This window comes from Schistocerca nitens, chromosome 5 (assembly GCF_023898315.1).
Source record: "Schistocerca nitens isolate TAMUIC-IGC-003100 chromosome 5, iqSchNite1.1, whole genome shotgun sequence".
In the NCBI taxonomy this organism is placed as follows: domain Eukaryota; kingdom Metazoa; phylum Arthropoda; class Insecta; order Orthoptera; family Acrididae; genus Schistocerca; species Schistocerca nitens.
Window position 1 is genome coordinate 170,293,389 of NC_064618.1, and position 21,685 is coordinate 170,315,073.

The 21,685-nt window shown below is 38.6% G+C and overlaps 2 protein-coding genes across 2 annotated transcripts; both read right to left on the reverse strand.

Annotated features, from left to right (window-relative positions):
* Positions 1-2,328: 2,328 nt before the first annotated feature.
* LOC126260081 (probable methyltransferase-like protein 15 homolog) lies at positions 2,329-3,551 on the reverse strand. The gene has a single exon (XM_049957288.1). The coding sequence runs from the start codon at positions 3,549-3,551 to the stop codon at positions 2,463-2,465; it is 1,089 nt and encodes a 362-aa protein (XP_049813245.1). The 3' UTR covers positions 2,329-2,462.
* An 11-nt stretch (positions 3,552-3,562) lies between these two features.
* Positions 3,563-11,406, reverse strand: LOC126260082 (ubiquinol-cytochrome-c reductase complex assembly factor 2). Its single transcript, XM_049957289.1, has 2 exons — positions 11,252-11,406; positions 3,563-3,833 (listed from the first exon to the last, which is right to left on the reverse strand). Exons 1-2 carry the CDS (start codon positions 11,320-11,322, stop codon positions 3,563-3,565), a joined length of 342 nt encoding a protein of 113 aa, XP_049813246.1. The 5' UTR covers positions 11,323-11,406.
* Positions 11,407-21,685: the final 10,279 nt, after the last annotated feature.

Genomic DNA, 21,685 nt, shown 5'->3' on the forward strand with positions numbered 1-21,685 from the left:
TAGCTCACAATTTGCATGTTTATTGGGCTGAGTAGCTCCCATTTCTTGGATCAGGAGATGCTCTTGACAACAGCCAGACAGACTCATGCTGTCCTGGCACTGGCTTATATAGCTGCCTGCAGCAGAATATTGTTGGGACTATTTCCCTGTTACGTGGCACACAGATGCTAATAGGTTCCTTGTCGGCGGCACCCTTTACAGGTGCCAGCCTTGCCTCCTGGTGGCCGGTCTTGACAGTGTTGTGTTGTACTTGTACTGCTGAGGCATGCAGGGACAGTGTTGGCTCCACATATGATGGAGCTGCCTGAAGGATTGCCGATATATTAGGCGAGAGCTATCAGCATGACACCCTCCACCACCGATGTAGTTATTCATCCGAGTTTTAGCCACCATTTCCATATAAGATGGAGGCTTTTTGGTCCATGCTATATGGACTCCGTAATGTTTCCCCATCACGTGAGGCCTTTGATAACACACTTTGTGTCAGCCTTCATATTGCCCAGGAATTTTGACTGGTATTGACAATTGGGCATACTCTGCAAAAAACCATGTTTGATGCTGGATAAGGATTGGGTGGGGGGGATAGTCTTACATTACGGAGGGAAGTCGAATATGAGAAGTATACAGGCTACCATAGGATTCCGTATTACAGTCTAATTTCAGAAAAAATTGGTAAGCATCTCAAGACCTCCTTTCTTTATCCCTGGGAAATTGGGTGTGTGAGAGACAGAGAGAGTAGACATCCTGTCAAAAATAACAGGCCAAAGGAATATATTGTATCCAGTGTGACAATCGCCTTATGTGTTACATGGAACAGAGTCATTTGTTGGTTTGATGTGATGTTCAGGGAACAAATAAATTTGAGAAATTCAAGGTCTGCCTTGAGAATGCACCTTCGAGAGTATGGTCACTTTTTGGTCAGTATGCCTAAAAATTTAAGAATTTTAAATATGGAGGAAAAGAGTCTTACCCTTGATATTATAGAAGAGGTGGAGATTATGCACCTTGATATTATAGAAGAGGTGGAAATTATGCATTGCTTGAAATCGTATCCGCAACTCATGTCAAGCAACCACATCACGCTATGGCATGGGACATTTTACCTAATTTTGACAGTATTGCAAGAGCCTAGTGGTACCTCAAACCTGGTTTATCACATTTTGTTTTTCTCCCTTGTTCACCCTTAGGCATGTTTTTTGCTCTTGTGATTTCTTTTCCTTACTGTGTATTTTATTATGCCACCATTGTATGTGCAATGTAATTTGCTCTAGCATCTGGTTCTATCCTCTAGATTTCCTACCTTGCAGAATTGATGTAATGAAGGCCTGACTTTCACAGTATGCTTAGATTATAGGGGACATGGATTTGGTTTCTCCCGTCCAAGATCATGGTGGCACTCTTTGTGCCAGCGACTCGTGCACCATACACTTCGGCTCACCGCCTTCCTCCGCACGTGCAGTGTGATTGATGGTTGCTGCGGCTCACCTGGGTGGCTCTGTCTTGTGCTAACTTGCTGATAAGCCTTCCGCTTCTTGCTTTGACGATACATTGGTTTTGGTCTGGTGCCTCAGTTCTGCTCTTTGGTTATAGGCACATCCTAGTTACATAACAAAAGATGTTTTCTGTCACCCATATTTTTATCCACTGACTATCCACCCAATGGGCATTATGGTTTTAACTATGAAGGTTGGGCCTTCTGTATTCTCCACCATGTTTTAGTGTTTTAAGTACACTTGCATTTTCATCTGTTCTCATAATTAGTTGCTCAAGGCTCTGGTATTACTTTGGTGTATTGCGCTTCAATCACTATCATTATTTATTTCTTGTTGCTCAGATGTGCACCTGATGATGGAAGCCACAAAACTGATAGTGACTTAATAAACTGGTTCAAAATACAGCTGTCCATTTTTTGTGCAAAAGAGGAATTACATTTCCTTAACTTCTAGTTGTCAGTGTATAGCTAATGAAAATTGTATATACAGCCATCATTTTACAGTTGTATAACATTCATATTTTGAATTTCTCAAACAAGTTACAGTAATTTTTATACAGTTCTACTTTTTACTTTCCACAGAGAACAGTAAGGAATTTTTAAATTCTTAAGTCAGTTTTAATATTAATTACTGAATATATGAATTTGTACTAATGATATTACTGTAGCATCTGCGTCAGTCAAATGAATAAACTAAAAATTTTCATTGAGTTATAGCCAAATAAGCACTACTACTAAATTCCTCTGGAAATGTGTCACTTATTAAGAACATACATGCTGATGGTTCTCTATCTACTGCAAAGTTGGGATAAGGCAGGTAAAGAAATTACGGCAGATATATAATGACACTCTTTATTACACATTAATTTACATATTTTCAGATTTGAAAACTAAATACTGTTTTAAACATTTTGTCCTTTACACATAGGGTACAGACTTATTGCATGTTTCTATTTCATCACAATTAGCTTTAACTGATCTTTACAGCACATCTAAGTTTGGCAGAACGACTTCTCGGGTTAGTTTCCACTTCTTCTGTAGCTGGTACTACAACATGCTTATGAAGAAGCTTCCAATTGCTATGTAACAAACTGTCAACATCGTCTCTATTATACCACAAAGAGTGATCAGTATATTTAAGAGGTAAAGGATTTATAGCATTTCCTATAACATTGCCACAGAGATGCCTCTTTACAATACGGTCTTCCAGTGAATGAAATGAAAGTGTTACAATTTTACCTCCAACTTTCAAGTACCTGTGAGCCAAAATTAAACTATAATTTAACTCATTGATTTCATTATTTACAAATATCCTTAAAGCCTGGAAAGTTTTTGTAGCTGCATGGGAAGGCCTTTGAAGTTTATCAAGCCTATGTTCTTCATTGCACACAGATGCCACAAGATCACTCAAGTCTTTCGTTGTCTTCAGTCTAACAAACTGATACCGAGACTCTATTACAGCTCTTGCTATCTTCTTAGCTTGCTTCTCTTCTCCATAGATCTTCAATACCTTTGCTAAATCAGGTTCATCGATCTGAGCCAAAACATCTGCAGCCGTAGGGGAGGAAGGAAAACGAGTGCCATCCATTCTCATGTCTAGTGGACCATCCTTACTTATTGAGAAACCTCTTTCGGCAGTATCAAACTGCATTGAGGAGCAACCTAGGTCAAATAAAATCCCATCAACCATGTTTTGTTGTATTCCATGTCTCTTAAGAAGTTTTGGAAGTTCACTAAATTTTCCCAATAAAGGTACCACCTGATTGGGATACTTAATGGATAAGTTTTTAGCCATCTCAAAGGCTACTGGATCTCTATCCAATGCAAATATTCTCAAGTTGGGAGCACAGTTAAGGAGCTGTTCAGTATGTCCGCCAGCACCAAAAGTCATGTCTATGTACAACTGGTTTTCCTTTGGTTGGAAGCAGTCAATAACTTCATTTTTCATTACTGGGATGTGATGAACATTGTTTACAGTGATGTTGCATACTTGGCTGTATCTCCTAGCAATATCACAGCATCTAGAGTTCAAATAACAGTACACAGGTCTGAAATACATTGTTTACAAAATTACTTTCCCCTAAATAGTCTTGAGAAGATACTACGATTTTCTTTTTGTAACAAGTCAAGAAATTCACTTGACAACACAGAGTTGCACTGTTCTGCAGTCAATCCAGTGGCAGAAGACGAAATTGTTCGTTTGTATAACTTCCCATATACATTATCAGCTAGTCTTTTCAAGCTTGCGTGCTCTCTGGCACATTTTTCTTCATCTCCTTGAAACAATTCTCCAGCAGTAAACGCCTTTTTTACTCTTTCTCTAAGATGAAATCCAATGTCACTGGAGCAAAAAAGGATTTATTTTGTTAAACTAAATAATTTATTACATAATGCAGAGGATAACTTATGAAATATGATAAAGATCATGGACTAGTGTGAAAAATCTTTTATCAAAACAGATACTAGATAGATATAAACTACTTTTAAATCATCCCCTAATCTTTAAGCAATTTCAGCCTCTGTAGCATGGGCAAAACTGATCTTTCAGGACCCCTGAGGGTGCAACGGATTATAGTTTCTTTATGGTATCTCTTGTCTTAGAATTGCACCCTTTACTTAAAAAATTCACAAAGGGTCAAATCTGAGGAATACGGTTAGTTTGGCTATGATCAGCAATGGTTCTGCACTCCACCATGATAGCAGGAATGACTGCTTGAGAATGAGCTGTGATCCTGGAACTTTAATTTGCAAAACAGTTTGAGATAATTGGACTCGAAGCAGCACGCAATGATGACTGTGTCAGCAGGTGCATTGTTATAATGAAGTACCCAACGCCTGTCTTTGTCACAAATCAAGCTTCTTCAGATAAACTCTTTCATGCAAATATTTCCTTATCTCCAAGTATTAATTAAATTAAGCACACGGCCTTTGGGAATAAATTAATCATTCATAATTCATGGGAGTAAAAATGTCATGATCTTGATCTTTTAATGCTGACATACTGACTTCGTCAGTGGCCTATCCTTCTGCCTCCCCACCCAAAAATTTCTATTGCTGATCCCTTGCAATCATACTTGTAAATGTCTGCTTCATCCAACAAAGCAGATGGAAAATACTTAAGTGAGTATATGTTGCTGAGGGTCTGTAGCAAACAAAAAATTAATTTTAAGCCCTGCTGGTGATGAAGTCATTAGTGACAAAGCAGAAGCTTACATTGGAGGAGGATGGGGGAGGAAATAGGCAGCAGGCTTTTCAAAGGAAACATCCTGGCAACTATCATTAGCAATTTAGGCACATTATTGAAAACATAAATCTGGATGACGAAACAGGAAATTAAACCTCACCCTTCCTGAATAAGAGTACAGTGTGTTAAACTTTCTGCCAACTCTGTCAATCTCAGTCAGAAGAGAAAGTAGGATTCTGAAGTAATAGGTCATGATGACCACAGCTGAGATTCAAATTCACAGTAGGATCAGTTCATATCAACTCAAGCAAAGCTTTGGACATAGTGGAGTCAAATATTTTGATTTTCTATTTATGTACCCACAGAGTAAATAAAATGCACAAAATTTTATACTTTTTTATGCATGGAGCAGTTTCTTTTTCGGATTTCAAGAAATAAAAATTTCTCATTTATCTGGTAGTGCCGTGAAACAAAAACACCTGTAAGTTCAAAATCATTGATGTTATGGAGCTGAAACTGATGTCACTGTAAATGTTTGGTTTAAGCTTTAAATTTATTTGTATGAGGGTCTGCCAACTGAAAACCGAGTGCCCGCCACAGTAGGACCATGAAATACTTCCATTCAAAAGTAATCACCACAAGTGTTAAAATATTTATCCCACTGGGAGACAAGATGATCAATTCCTGTTTCATAAAACATAGTCACCCACCAATGGATCCACAAATGCACCCACTCTTGTACTTCCTCACCTGACCCAAGTCAATGTCCAAGCATCCCTTTCTTCAGGTTGCTAAAGACATGAAAATCACATGGTGAAAGATCATGTCTGAACAGAGGATGTTGCAACGTTTTACAACCAAATTTCTGAAGCATAGCCCTCATATAATTGGCAGTTTCGGGGGAGGTGTTATCATGCAACAGGATGACTCCATCCAGCAATCCAACAGCCAGAGGGCAAATGGCAAAGTCAACAATGGAATGTTTCCATATCCCCCCCCCCCCCCCCAAAGAAATCCAAAGATGTTCACGTCAGATTCAATGAGGTCACCATGACCTCCTCTGATTGCAGGGGACCTTTGTCTAGTTCTCGAGCATGGAACCACAATCGAAGCCCAGCGCTATGAAGACACTGCACAAATTGCGACATGCCATGACATCAAAACAATTAGGAATGCTGTTGGCTGGATTCATCCTGCTGCATGATAACACCACCCCCCACAATGCCAATCAGTCGAAGGATATGCTTTGGTGATTTGATTGGGAAACACTGCAACATGATACATACAGCCTGGATCCATCACTGTGTGATTCTCACATCTTTGGCAACCTGAAGAAAGACATGCATGGTCGTCTGTTTCAGTCGGGCAGGGAAGTGCAGAAGTGGGTGTGGTTTCGCATCCGTCAGTGACCAATTGGGTTCTATGCGGAACTGATTGTCTCATTTCCCTGTGAGATTGTCTTGACACATGTGATGGTTACTTTTTAATGAAACCATTCCATGGTTTCATTGTGGTGGTTGTTTGTTTTTCATTTGATTGCCACCTATGATACAGTAATGCTGTAACATTAGCTTCATTTTACTGAACTAAAAAAAATTTATTTAGATTTTGGAAAATCTAAAAAAACATTCCCTTTGTACTCCCTAAAAAATGTGTTTTTTGTATGTTAAGATACATTGCCTGACAGATAAAAGTGAAGCACATAGAACATATGGTTGGATGTCAATGTAACTTTGACCAAATACACATAATCAATCAGTATATAACTGAATGGAGCTGCAATTTTCTGCAACAAATAGAACAGCCACAACAGTGCATTTATGCTGTTACCAGGCTTGTTAGGATGTATAAGGGGCATGAACAGTGCCAGCTGTTGAGTGATCACTGTGAAGGAAACAGAGATACTTGTGTGACACAGCGTTATCAACTACTGACAGAGCTTGTAAGGGACCTCATTGTGGAGGTTTGTTCAGCTGACTGGTCGAATCATGCAATATCCAGATTTGTGGGGCATTCAGATGTGACCGTGTCCCAATGTTGAATTGCGTGGAAAAGTAAGGGCAGATATACTCATCAAGGTTCCAGATGACCAAGTCCGACCACCACAACAGGTGATTGCCATATTGCACTCTAAGAACACTGTAAGCCCTTCACTTCTGTACCTGCCACCTCAGAACAAGTAATAGGCTCCCTGCAACATTGTGTGTCATCCTGCAACAATAGTCAGAGATAAGGAGCAGCCAGACTTGGGAATTAGCATCCCATGCATAGGGTGCAGTTAACGCAACACAAAAACTTGCTTTTGGTGCGGGCTCTTGATCAGGAAGCACAGACTGCTGACGAACGGTGTCGCATTGCGTTCAGTGATGAACTGCAGTTCTGCACTAACTCAAATGACCATCATTGGGAAGTATAGTGGTGACCTGGGGTAAGATCCCATTCTTCCAATGTTTTGGAGAGGCACAGTGGTGTTACTCCTGGTGTCATAGTGTGGGGGGAATTGGGATGTGACTTCAGATCATGGCTGACAGTGATTCAAGGAACCCTGATGGCACAATGGTATGTCAAGGACCTCCTGCATTCTTGTAGACTACCTCTCGTGTAACAGTATAGTGGTACCATTTGCTCATCCAAATATGTCAAATGCCTATGAACTGTCTGCATAATGTTGAGGTATGTCTATTCCTGTGGCCAGCAAGATTCTGTCTCTGACAAAATACGGTGGAACCAGCTCAGACATCAACTCTGTTCCAGTGCCCGTATCCAGCATATAAAGGACCTGTTGCAATGTTTGTAGGCCAGAGTGCCTCAGCAGAGGATACAATGGCTTTATGGTACCCTCCCATCCAAACCAGTGCATACACATAGCTTCTCAACCCATGAAGTTTTATTTTGTTTCCTCCCTCCCTTCTAGATGCTTCACTTTTCTTGTCAGGCTATGTATAAAATTAAGGTCATTATATTATGCAAAAGAACTAAGATATCTTAGTAACAAACCATAAAATCAGCAATTCCCCATGGGAAACAAGACAAGACATTGAGCTTACTATTAATTAAAATAATATTTATTAATCTTATAATAAAAACTTAACAAGACTGACTCTAATGATCATCATCAGCATTTTCATTAAAACAGTTTGAAGTGGTGTTTTTTTGATACATGGGATGAAAATAATGTAAATAAACTAAAAAAATGCTTTGGTTATACTAATAATTACGATTTCATCAAAGGTCAATGTGTCAACTTTTCCAGTAAGACATCCTGGACTATACTTTACTTAGAATACAATAAGGTTGCATGTCTTCAATATGTATAAATAATGAAGCTGCACGTCCCTTTGGATGATGAACACTAACCCTGAACTTCTTACACTGATTGTCCTTGTCAAGAATGTAACCAATCTACTACCAACTTTGAGAACTGGCTCTGTTATCTAAGGCAACTGTAACAAACCCAGCCTCTGTGATGCTCAAATGAGGAAGTCTGCTGTTAAGAAATGGCTTACATGCTTGATTTACCATAGTCTTTGAATAGTAAAGCCTGAAAATAAGACACCAGAAAAAGAGAAGGTAGTATGAGACCCTAGAATAGTTTTGTGAATTACTGAATAAGGAAAATAACATTTTAGCGCTATTACCCAGCTGTGCATAATTCAGAATGGATGCCAGGAATGGTTTCCTGAGTAGAGTCGTACAGCTATTGGGTGTCACAATTTGAATTTCAAAAGGCCTTTGTAAGCTTGGTTCAGCAGCAAGTCTTCTGACAGTGTACACAAAGTCGATCAAAAACACTTTTACAATGTGCTGGAGCAAAATAATGCCATAGTGCATCAATTCTGTAATCAGTCTTGTGGATCAATGAGTTGAGGAATTTTCTGTTTGTATATTGTGCAGCACTGTCATCAGAAAATGTATCATCTTTTTTTTTTAATTTTAGGCAATAATCAGTCATATATAGAGCAGAATATAAAAGGTGTCAACAAGACAATGTAAAAAAAACTTTCATTTAACAAAACAAAAATTCCATACTTGTTAAAGTTAACTATTTCTTGTAATATGAACTGCTTAGAGAAATAAGTGTGGTGCAGTACTATATTTAAAAATGCATTTTTCCTTCAACCCATTCTTCCTCCAGCTTCAAACTTTATTAAAGAAAAATCAGAAATATGTAAGAAATGTACATATGGATTACATGGGTGATTTCGAGATAAAAAATGCATCTTTGCAAGATTAATTTATTTTGTGTTACGTAGTAAAATATATTCTTCAAAATATTTTGAAAATGCAATTTTACATATTTTGGAAAAAAAATGGCATTGGCAAAAGCTGTTAGAATTGTCTGTTAATAGGATAAGTACTGTCATAACAAGAAAAATTTGGGACATCAAAGTCCAAAAATTAACCAAAATTGGTCAACTTGATCAGACTGATTCAGTTGCAATAATTAACTGCATAGAATCAACAGAACAAATAAAAAAAACCTTAGCTGTAGGTGTATGGACAAGACTTACGAGGGGGGAATGGATGAGAGAGTAGTTTACAATAAGAGACAGTCACATAGTGAGATACATGTTAGATGTAATGATAATGAAGAAAATGCATCAAAAATATCTACTTACAGTTGTAAACAATGATATTGTTCTTTAACAGCAATATTATAACAACAGATGTATTTATTCTGAAAAGAACAAAGTCTATCACTGCAAGGAACAAACACTATCGGTCTACAATTTCCATCAGTGGCTACTCTAAAGTGTCGAATATAGTGCAAAATTAGGAATGTCGGTATTATTTCATACTACCATTCCTGTTGTGTATATTGAAATTTCACTCCTAACATAACCTTATCTTGTCTCTTGTTACGCTACTAATTTTCCTTGTGCCAAGGCTTACATTATTTTTGTTCTCCATCACTTCTCCTCTATTTTATAATATATGTCTGGGCTGGCCCTCTATTTCTTTATGCAGGTTAATCAAAGTATTCCTGTATGCCACACCCATAAACTCACCAAGAAATAAAAAATAAAGAATGGAAAAAGGCTCTTTTCTGACATAGTTAGCATGCAAAGGAATGGCGACTTCTGCAACAAATAGCTTGCCTAAAAAAAATCAGCTTATGTTGATTTGAATACCATTGCTTTGCTATTCCCTTCTTTGCCTCTGGGTTTTAAACTGTTTTACCTAGTCAGTTACAGTGGTTTCTACAGATTAACATGGACTCCAAACCAAGGTGTAGCTTGTTACTTTGGGTCAACTGAACCTAACAATACCAGAGTCAGCTTCGGCTGTAATAAAATGACAATGCAACATATGACACCATATGTATGCAAATAGAAACAGTTTTTAATTGTAGATGGTGATGACAGACTGATTTGTGGCATAGCCCGAGGTTTCAGTTAGGTTAAAAGGTGGCAGTTTTGTTGGAAGTATGCAAGTGGTTCTCGTGGTCTCGCGGTAGTGTTCTCGCTTCCCGAGCGCGGGGTCCTGGGTTCGATTCCCGGCGGGGTCACGGATTTTTCCTGCCTTGAGATGACTGGGTGTTGTCGTGTCGTCTTCATCATCATCATTCATCCCCATTACGGTCGGAGGAAGGCAACGGCAAACCACCTCCATTAGGACCTTGCCTAGTAAGGCGGTGCGGTCTCCCGCATCATTCCCCTAAGCTCTGCAAAGAGGTCTCCCGCATCGTTCCCCTATGCTCTGTAAAGAAGCATGGGACTTCATTTCCATGCAAGTGGTTAGACTGAGATGTAACAATTTGGTTGTGAGTTTGTAAAGCGGTATGGAACACTTCAGTTAATCTGGCATTCTCACATACACAATCAAAGGTGATGAATAATCCTTGGAAAAAGTGAGGACTGTATCACGGATCTTTCAATTTGTAGCCTGACACTTTATCACTTACCTACTAAGGCACCAATAAAAAAACCACAAATGTTCAACGCATATTTGAGCAAATGATATTTTTATTATTATAATTTTTTTAAAAAACCTTAAGGTATTTGCTACATATTGTTTGTTGCGATACAGTGGGTGTCGAGGTTTGACCTACTGGTCCAACACTAAAGAAATAAGGTTTCCCTGCCCTATATTTTTGAGTTTGTGGCTATACGGAGTAGTATAGTGCCTATGAACAAACGTGTTTTTTTTTTTTTTTTTTTAATGACTGTGCATAGAAAACTAACGCTAAATACAGATGAGAAAACCTGAACAGACAACTCACACTCGAACAATGACGACATATATACAAAAGTCACAATCCCTTTTTGTGTCGTTCTTGATAGCCAGAATGAAAATTGAAATCGTTGGGACACATTGTTGCGCTAAATAAAAAAAACTACAATTACTGAGGTATCAAATCTGGTAAGTAGATAAATGCTTTTGTGATGAGTGTGAGATAACTATCGGTAAACGGTAGCGTAAATATTCCCGAGTTTCAAACACAAACTTTCCTTGCGAGTTATCGCTGTTATAACAAAATTTCAGTATTGAAATCATAACGCTGTCTAAAAGTGTACTTGTTACGTAAATAATTTGGCATCACCTTAACAAATTTTTAATGTGAAAGTACTGACCGCTCAGTTTTAGATGGGTCCACAGGCCAGCTTTCTAATATCTTAAGAAATTTTCGATAGTTATTTGCCATCGCAACAACGTGTCATGCCTTATAAATGTTCAATAATTCCACTTACTACACAACCTAGCTTGAATCAAAATAAACAATTCGAAGTACGCCAATTCTCGATAAAATATAAGATCGAGCTATCGATGGTTTTCCGAGACACGAGAGGTCGAGTGTATGAAATTATATTTTACAGATTGTAGTTTTATTTTAAAAAAGATTTAAGTATTTCAAATAAGGCATGAAGGAGCAAATGGAACTGATATAGATCAGTTTTTGTCAGTATTAACAAAAGAACGCATGTCATAAAATGTGTAGGCAAAAAGGTGCAAACGCATGGTGCTCTTACCCAGACTTGCTAAAGGCTCGTCCACACGCAACGATCTGTCTGCGCAAATGTCTGCGCACATCACATCTGCGCAGACAGATCGTTGCGTGTGGACAGAAGATTTGCACCAACATGAGGTGTGTGCAAAACTGGAAGTTGGAGGTTTGAGCGAAACCTCTCAAATCTGTGGGTTCAAACCACATCTGCGCGGACAAGTTGGAGCGTGTGGACAGGAGATCGCCGCAAATCTGGCGCGAAACAGCTGTTTGTTCAGTCTAGTGTTTGTATTTGTGCGCACAGGGCATTAAAACGGCTGATAGTCGTCAGTGTTCTCGAGAGTTTGTAAGTGAATTCATTGAAATATATAGAAACCACCCATGTTTGTGGCAGATTAAAGTAAAGAATATAGTGACTGAGACAAAAAGACAGCAGCATACAATGCTCTAATTGAAAAATTGCGGGTATTATTTCACTCAACTCTTGTTTCGATATTGCAGTTGAAAATTCCAAATCCTTGTAGCTCCTTCCTGTTGCTAGGAATCTTAATGTTACCGCCAGCCGTTCATGAGGAGAAATTGCCCTTCTCTATACAAGTATTTTTTCTCATAATATGGTTACAAGCTTTAAAGAGATAATTATAAGTTTCGACATCCATCCGCAAATAATTTCACCAGTCGTTAGGTTCGCCCTGCAACTCTCGCAGTAAGTTTACGTGAGAAAACTGCTTTCGCTTTAGCAGCCACTGTCTACATCATTTTGACCGCTTTCTCTGTTTCCTGCGGTTGGTCTGAATGTTTTTTGCAACACAAGTTGCGAACACAGGCCACAATAGAACTTCCTCAATTTCTATATTTCAAAATAACTGAATTAAATTTTTGACGTTTACGGGGAGCGTAGTCGCTTGCTACTGATTTGTTTTCCACACCGACAGATGGCGGGCGAATAGTAGATTGGGGTTTGTGTCGTGAGAACACACCACATTTGCAGCGATCTTTTGCATGTACAGACATCTGCGCCGATGTCTGCGCAGACAGATCGTTGCGTGTGGACCGGGCTTAACATGGTATATTACTTTTTTTCTATAGCAACAGAAACATTGTATAGGGGTTTATTTCGAATACAGATACAGCTATACAAAAAATTACTGTCAGTACGAATCATAGGCAGGAATCTGACACATAACTAATTGGTACACTCCTTACCCATATAAACTAAAAATGTAATATAGCTGAAGTAATACTGTGAACTGTCATGTAGCAGTGGTATATACAAGCCAATGACTGTAAAAATGAAGCGATATTATAGAAAGGAAATAAGCAGATCTAAATAAAGGTCAATGATGAAAACAGTAACCAATAATGACAGTGAAGCAGCCTTAGTTACCTAAGTGGGTGCAGACTTTGAAATCAACCACCAGAGCAATAGTGAGTTTCAATGTAAATCTGTCTCCTCTAAGGACATAGTAGATGTAGCAGCAAAACTCTGTAACTCAAAAACTGAAGACTATTATCGCCTCTCCTGATGTACTATAAAACGAATTATACAAATAATAAGCATTTCCCTGTGCTACCTTATAAGCTGTATGTTTGAGGAAATAAACCTCATCAGTATTGGATAAACAATAAGAAAGTGCCATTACTACAATCATACTTATCCAGTAGGAAGCAAATGGACCTAACTGATTGAAATGAAAAGTCAGGCTTTCTGAACATCCTAAGAGGAGTGCCTCAGGGATCAGTGTTCAGGCCATTTTTGTTAATTTTTTTATGTTAATGATCTGCTATTTCAATGTATGTAGGTGACACCACATTTATTACTCCCCATAATGACAGAAATACTATGAAGCAAATGAACAAACTTATGATGGACAAGACACCTTGGTGGTTTAAGGTAAATGATTTAAACAATAACAAAACAAAGAATATAGTTTTCCCCCTAAAAGATAGATTGCTATTGCACAGACTCTGTCAAATTGCTGGATATCTACCTCAACACAAAAATGAACTGGAACACACACATACAGATAATTTATGTAGCAAACTATACTATATGTTGCACCTTATCAGGAACCTGAAAACCTGTATTAGTGCAAAACAGCTACTCCTTGCATACTACACTTCTTTCTACACACACATAAACTATGTAATGATGGCGTGGGGTAGTCTGCTGGAGACAGAAGAGTATTTATTGGCCAAAAAAGCTATTAGAGCCATGTATCGTCTAAGAGCCACACTCTGTGCAAAATGTATTTCATTAACCCTTTGAGGGCTGCACCAGCACGTGCGGCTGGCCATGTCAAGCCTGCTCTTGGGACCGCCTAATCCGTGTAACTGCACTGGCAGCAACTTCCACGGATTATTGTGTGTGCCTGAGCACTCTGCTCAGCCGTCCTCGCCCTGGCCTGAGTATTCCTGGAACCACGGCGGTCGTGACAGTATGGCAGTTAGTGTGATCGTCGACGTTAAAAATAAACGCAGGATATCTGGATACGTATTCCATAGCTTTGAATCTGGAGATGATTTATTCGACAGACCTAGTGTACACCGAAACTGCTTACTCTGCTAACATGTAACTCCTCATCAAAGGCTTTCTTTCATTTGCAATTAGTTCTTGAGAATCGTCATAAGGTCTCAGTCTACATCTGTGTTTTGTTTGGCATACTGATACGTAATTATCAGATTCTTGTACGCCACTTACGATGTAAATGCTGTAGAATCTGTAACGACCAAACATTGACGTTTTTCTGTACTAGCGCAATAATTTGCCTTCAAACAATCTTCGAGGGAAGCGTCTGGATGCTGAGACACACTTTTGAAGCTAATCACCATATTTTGATAGGATTAACCCAATAAATTATCCCCAAGGAAACTTCAAAATCAAAAACTAAACATTTCTGAATTTTTTATATGGGATGCATTATTGTACAGTAGAAATAAACAATGATTTATAACTTTTGTTTAAGAATTAGATAAGGAAATACTCAAGTTTCTGAACTACCTAATTAAACGTCACTTTTAATTCCTAATGACCTATTGTGCTTCAGAAACAGGCGAGTGTGTGCAACTGACCCACGTGTGCCGAAGCGCCCTTTCCAACTGTAGGCCTAGAATTGTTTCACGAATCCAGTGTCCTGAAAAAATAGGACAGCAATCCATTACTTAATATTACTAGAAAATTGTAGCCTGGGTTGCAGTAAAAGATATTTATTTAAGCGGTGACTAGTTTCGGGCGAAGCCCATTTTCAGACAACCATTTCAAAAAGGAATGTGACAAATACACTATAGCTGTTAATAAAACCATGGAATATCGATAGCTATCCATCTTCTACGGTTTTATTAACGGCTATAATGTAGTTCTCACAGTCTTTGTTTTGCGTGATGGTTTGAAAATGGGCTTCGCCCAAAACGTCACCACTTAAATAAATATCTTTTACCGCAACCCCAGGCTACAATTTTGTAGTAATAATAATGCTAGAATTTTTTGTTCAATTAATGATATTTGCACTAAGTTAAAGTTTAACTTCTACCAAGAAGTTATGGAAGAATCCATAAATTTGTACTAAGTTTTTATTTTTGCACCTTCTGTACGAACATCTGAAGCAGACAGCCTGTGTTTGTCAGCACAGACTGGATGCTTCACTTGTTCGTACATAAGGTGTTTGCCAGCAAAGTAATTCATCTAGAGAGGCAATTCAAGCTCAGATAATTCCGTGTTCTTTTTGTATAGTTATATTTCCCATCCCTCTTTCTCATCCTGGCTTTGGACCGTCAATGGCGAAGTTAAAAATATATTTTTTAAAATTTTTGTAATTATTTTAATTTTTTTTAATTTTTAAGTAATTTTTTCAGAATTAAGGGCTTGGCTAAAAGTTCCTCTTTGCGTGGTATGTTTCAAAACATGGGTCAACGCACAGAGATACATTGCATGTTTTGCATTTATATTTCGTTTCTCGACGCACATTCTGTTTCGAGTAGACTGCACATCTACGCCATAGTCCGAGTTTCTTGGACTGGTCAATTGGAATGACATGTGGAAATTGCCTCCTAATAAAGTGAAGAGGATTCTCGTCGTCAGAGCGCCTTCCTTTCCTGTGTCTTCTCTGTTCTGTAGCAAATTTTTCCACAAGCTCTGGTACCAGACATAAATGAAAATCTGCTAATGATATTTTGCTCCCTGTCACCGATCTGTGGCCGGCCGCGGTGGTCTAGCGGTTCTGGCGCTGCAGTCCAGAACCGCGGGACTGCTACGGTCGCAGGTTCGAATCCTGCCTCGGGCATGGGTGTGTGTGATGTCCTTAGGTTAGTTAGGTTTAAGTAGTTCTAAGTTCTAGGGGACTTATGACCTAAGATGTTGAGTCCCATAGTGCTCAGAGCCATTTGAACCATTTGAACCGATCTGTGAAGTGTGTGAGCATTCAAAACACCAATGTCCACACATGAAAAAAAACTTTTTGTATCATTTAAGGGGCTCCGGAAAGGCTCAAAATCATGAAAAGTTCAATTTTTACTTTTTTGCGTTTTCTGAATCTGCAGACTATTACCTTTTAATAGATATATAATTTATTAAATTCCGAAGACTACAACTATTTTTAAAATTTTTTTGAAATGTGTTCTATGTAGTGGACTGTTAAGGCAGCCAGTCCACAGTGAAGTAGCCGAAAGGGCACGCGTCAACTCACGCCGTCTGGCGTTAAGTCTGGAACAGGATTCGTAATGAATGTGATAAAGAAAAGAACGTAGCTACTAGAACACTTAACTTTTATATTGTCCTTTGGTATACAGCATTCTGGATGATACAAGTGAGATTCTATCTTGAGGTACATGCAACGTTACAAATGGTTAATGGCGCCTTGCTAGGTCGTAGCCATTAACTTAGCTGAAGGCTATTCTAACTGTCTCTCGGCAAATGAGAGAAAGGCTTCGTCAGTGTAGTCGCTAGCAACGTCGTCGTACAACTGGGGCGAGTGCCAGTACGTCTCTCGAGACCTGCCGTGTGGTGGCGCTCGGTCTGCGATCCTGACAGTGGCGACACGTGGGTCCGACATGTACTAATGGACCGCGGCCGATTTAAGCTACCACCTAGCAAGTGTGGTGTCTGGCGGTGACACCACATTCTACATGGGCGTGACCCACTGTGGCGCTGTTAAACTGCTGTCAAATGGTGTTATTATTAACGTCCGTGTTCATCAGGTACATTTTAGTGATGTGAGATAAAGTATGTGTTGTGGCTAACCTGTGATGGTTCAATATATATCGCTGGTGTGATTGTCGATTGTTTCATGTTTATTTACTCTGTCGTTATCTCGAAAATATTCGTAATTAATTCTGTTTCTTGAGTCTCTGTTTTGTTGAAGTATAATAATGAGTAAAAGTAAAGTTATTAGAAATCCTCTGAAGGGTGTTAAGAAAAGGAGAAATGTTGGAAAGCCAAAGGTATGTGTTATTACTGGCCGGCCGAAGTGGCCGTGCGGTTAAAGGCGCTGCAGTCTGGAACCGCAAGACCGCTACGGTCGCAGGTTCGAATCCTGCCTCGGGCATGGATGTTTGTGATGTCCTTAGGTTAGTTAGGTTTAACTAGTTCTAAGTTCTAGGGGACTAATGACCTCAGCAGTTGAGTCCCATAGTGCTCAGAGCCATTTCTTTTGTTATTACTGTAAACAATAAAGACGATGAAAATCCCCAACATAGCTTGTGTCCCAAAGAAGAAGACAGTTGGTGTAAATATAACAAAGGATTGCTAACTGGTGAAGTGTACACTCATAAGCATAGTCTGCCTCATGCAATAATGGAGGTGATAAAACCTATTTTCAGAGACTTAGTAGCACCTGAACTGTTGAAAAAGAGTATTCACGGAAAAACTCAAAACCCCAATGAAAGTGTAAATAGTGTTATATGGTCGAGAATCCCCAAGACTGTATTTGTTGGAATAGAAACACTTCACTTTGGTGTGTATGATGCTGTTGCGACTTTCAATGATGGCAACATTGTAAGGTGCAAGGTATTTAGAAATATGGGAATGAAGATAGGTTCTAACATGGTACGAGGGATGCTTGCTTTAGACAAGGAACGCCTTCGGGCTGCAGACAGGGCTGTAAAGAGCCTAGAAATACAAGCAAGAGTAAACAGGAGGAGGAACAAGAGGAAGCTGGAGGAGGAGTTTGCAGAGGATGAAGATAATCCATCCTATGGACCTGGAATGCACTAAAAAGTTAATCCAATCTTTGTCGCTCGATTCCCAAAAGTTTTATTTTCTCATACTAATTACATGTTTTCTAAGGATCTTCCAAACATATTTGTTTCAAACTTTCAGTAAATGTTACACAGTACCTTCTGCATAATTTAACACAGCCTTTTTGCAAAAAACTGTATATTTTTGAATATATAAATAAAAAATTGCAAAAAAAATGTTGTGAATTTTCATTACAATTGAAAAAAATTATCTTTAATAACTGAACTAAAATTTTGTAAAATCCCTGTGTTAAGTTGTAGCCCACATTCCAATAAATAATCTGTAAAAAGTTCAACTTCCTACCTCAAATACTTTTTGACGAAAGATGTAATTTATAAGCGTTATTTTAACATTGCAAGTATAGGGCGTTCCGGAGCCCCTTAACAGATTTATGCACAGATGCAACAGAGCTTAATAGCATATCAGAGTGGTCTACTGCTCCCATGTTTGCATTGTAATCAACAACACATTGCGGCTTCATTACTTTTTCGTCATTCCCGTGTGACACATTTTTGTAGTGTTGCAGGTAGTCAGCATGAACACTTCTCTCCTGTCGCACCACTTGATGGTAAGCATTGTGTCAGTTCACATAAACTCAACCTCTCCTCGTTTCAGTTTCTTTTGTAGCTTCGGAAAGCTGCGCCTGTTCCTACATACAGTACCGCATGCTGCTGTTCTCTGGTTGTGAAGCCAGAGGAACAAGGTTCAACTTGTATACCAATTTTGACATACAGGGTACGTTCACGTTCAAGGTATGGCTTCATTAGTGTTGCCACAATATCACCAGATTTTCCCTATTATGGAGTTCAATTTCTGTTGATGTGCCTGTGTATACAATGAAATCCAAGACGTATCCAGTTTTACAGTCGCACAATACGAATGTTTTGATTCAAAATCTACTTCGTTTCGAAAGACTGTATTGATTAAAAGATAAGCGACCTTTGAACAATAATAGGCTTTCATCGACACAGAGTTTTCTGTACGGATTAAAGGCACTGTGGAACGGCACACGAACTATATCAATTATTTCCCTAATTTTAAACAAATTGTCACCTCCACAATTGGCCGAGTTGTCACTAAAATGCAACATTCTCAAAAGTGACATAAAACGGTCGCCAAAAATTCGAGTACTCAGAATTACATCTCTGGACCAATGTTCCTTTATTCTCAACTTTTTAACACGAGCCATGAGAAGCCAAATACCAATGAAGCTATACATTTCCTAAAAATTTTTATCTTTCCAGGTGGATTGTCGGGAACGAACTGATTACGACGTATTTGCCATGGTGAAAGTGAGAAATCGGTTCGTTTCAAGTGCTATAAATTTCAACAGATCTTCTGATAGAAATAGCATGAAAAAGGATAGAACACTTGAATCAGGCGCTAGTTGGCAATTATGTCCTGAAGATCAGTCATCAAATGCATGAAGTGCTGGACTAAAAGCACGTTTTTGCCAATCAAATTTCTCATTCTCACTATGGTGTGGCCTTTTACGGATCGATTCGTCTTCGCTTTCAGAATCTGAAGAAGAACTGTCCTGGCGAGCTCTACTAGGTGAAGTATGTGGAGATGTATTACTACGAGATTCTTCTGATGAATCTTCATCGTCACTACATTCACTGAAAATGCCATACTCACTGTCACTGTCATTCCTTGTCGGTATCTCCAGTATCTCTTCGTCAGTGCAACGACGCCGATGTGCCATTTTTCTGTGGAACTCAAAAATGGCAGCACTCTAAAAATCCTGATGAAACGGCAGATAGCTAAACGACACCACAGAATCAGAATGCAGATCACATGAACCAGATAGCACGAATGTCGAACAGCAAATGTGAAATTCGTAGCAGAGTGTTTTCCAGATAGCAGGGACAGTGGAACAGAACAATAAATAGGGTACATACATCCCAGGGAGTGTACAGGACAAAAGAACTTGCGACGGGCCGGCATGCAGCCCTGAGCGGCTATTGACGTCTGCAGGCCCACAGGCAGTGAAAACGGCTGCGGTATAAGCCGTCATTAGGTCTCAAGGACTGGCCAGGCCGCGAGGCGAATGCCGTCTGCAGGGCCCACGGGAAAGCCAACTTCAGCGGCAAACAACGTCCGCAGGCTCTGCGCCAAGGTGGAGCGCTGTGGCATATCGCGTCTGCAGTACTCAAAGGGTTAATAACAAGACGATGACTGACCCAAGATTATACGTTTTTACATCATTATGCACACCAAGAACAATTGTGATAAGCTACAGAACTAGGCATGGGAACTTTTTGAATATATCCTGGAACAAACTTACAAAAATTAAAAAAAAACTTTCTGCATGCAGAAAGGCCTCATTTTAACAAATGACAAAGTAAAATAAGGAAGTTAAATACTAGTAAGTTCAGGCTGAAAGAAAGAGTGTTCTACACTGTTGATAAATTTGTAAATAGTGGCATAAGAGATCTAGAAATTTACGTGTAAACAAGTTGCTGTTATCCTTATTATCCACTAATTTAATTATAAACAAACAGCTTCCATCCTTATTATACTTAAGAGTGTGCGTATAATAATTTTGTATAGAAGCTTAAGTAAATTTAACCTAGTGTAATATAAAATTTGATATGTGCAATACAGCTTGTAATTCAAAACACATTATGCACATGTGTATATGTAATAATACATGGTATCTAACGCAGCTTGTAAGCTGTGTTAAGGGCTAATGAATAAGTGAATGATTCACATTTTAAAACAAATTCACTCATGCAAATTAATCAGTATCCAGCAATCAATATTTAAATTACCTACCACACTATTACATTCAAAACAAATACTAAAGAGCCCTTTCACAATAAAGATCTTAAATGCAAGACACTTATTTCACCATTAGTACAGTGACAATTATTTTTCATTTGAATCACAATTCTACCACCATTTGTTCTTACAAATAAGTATCTTTTTGTATATTACGTAAGAACACTTTGCCAATGAATAAAATTTATTTTTAATTATGTATAATGATTTGTCCTCATTCTAAATTTCATGCAAGCTTTTGTATTTCGAATTTGTAATGGCCTGAGATCTGTGATATGTCAGTGAATTGATGTGGCAGCACGGAAATCACAATGGTTCCACCTAGTGAGATCAATGCTAAGTGAAATGCATATTGTTATTGAGCCATGGAAGTACAGTTGTGTTCCTGGCATCTCATTCTTTGTTCTTAGTTTTCATATTTACGGAAATGTAGTTTCTTTTATCGAATATTCTTTATCTCAGTGAAGTTATGAAAGCTACTACTTAGTAAAGCAATTTAGTATTCTGCAAAGGCGTTTATAGTCTACATTAACTGTTATAGAAAAACAGTAACTTTACTGGTGACTCAACTTTTATGAAAATAGTACCAGTTTTATGAACATAAACTACACACATGTAAATCAAGTCGACAATGGAAGACTTGAATTTATAGATTGGTACAAAAAAGGAGGTAAGATTAGGGTTCAACGACTCATCAACAATGAGGTCATTAGAGATGGATCATATACTTGGATTGTTTCAACGATGGGTCAGGAAACCAGCTGTGCCACTTCAAAGGAACCATCCCAGATTTTATGAGGAGTGATTTAGGGAAATCACGAACTACATAAATCAGGATAGTCATATGTGGGTTTGAACCATTGTCCTTCTGAGAGCAAGTCCAATGTGCTAACCACTGTGATAACAACTGAACCAATGTCCTTGTTGACAGTTACAAGAGATAAATTTAGTGAACTGCTTATAGATGTTGGCTCTGAAATTATTGGTATATCAGAGCACCACTAAAATAATTTGAAAGTTTAGAGGCTTCCTTTAACAGGATACAGA

Coding starts and splice junctions, on each gene's coding strand:
- LOC126260081 (XM_049957288.1), bottom strand. CDS start 3,551: ATGTATTTCAGACCTGTGTACTGTTATTTGAACTCTAGATGCTGTGAT.
- LOC126260082 (XM_049957289.1), bottom strand. CDS start 11,322: ATGGCAAATAACTATCGAAAATTTCTTAAGATATTAGAAAGCTGGCCT. Junction 3,834..11,251: donor GACCCATCTAAAACTGAGCG/GTCAGTACTTTC, acceptor TTTTTGCTCCAG/TGACATTGGATTTCATCTTA.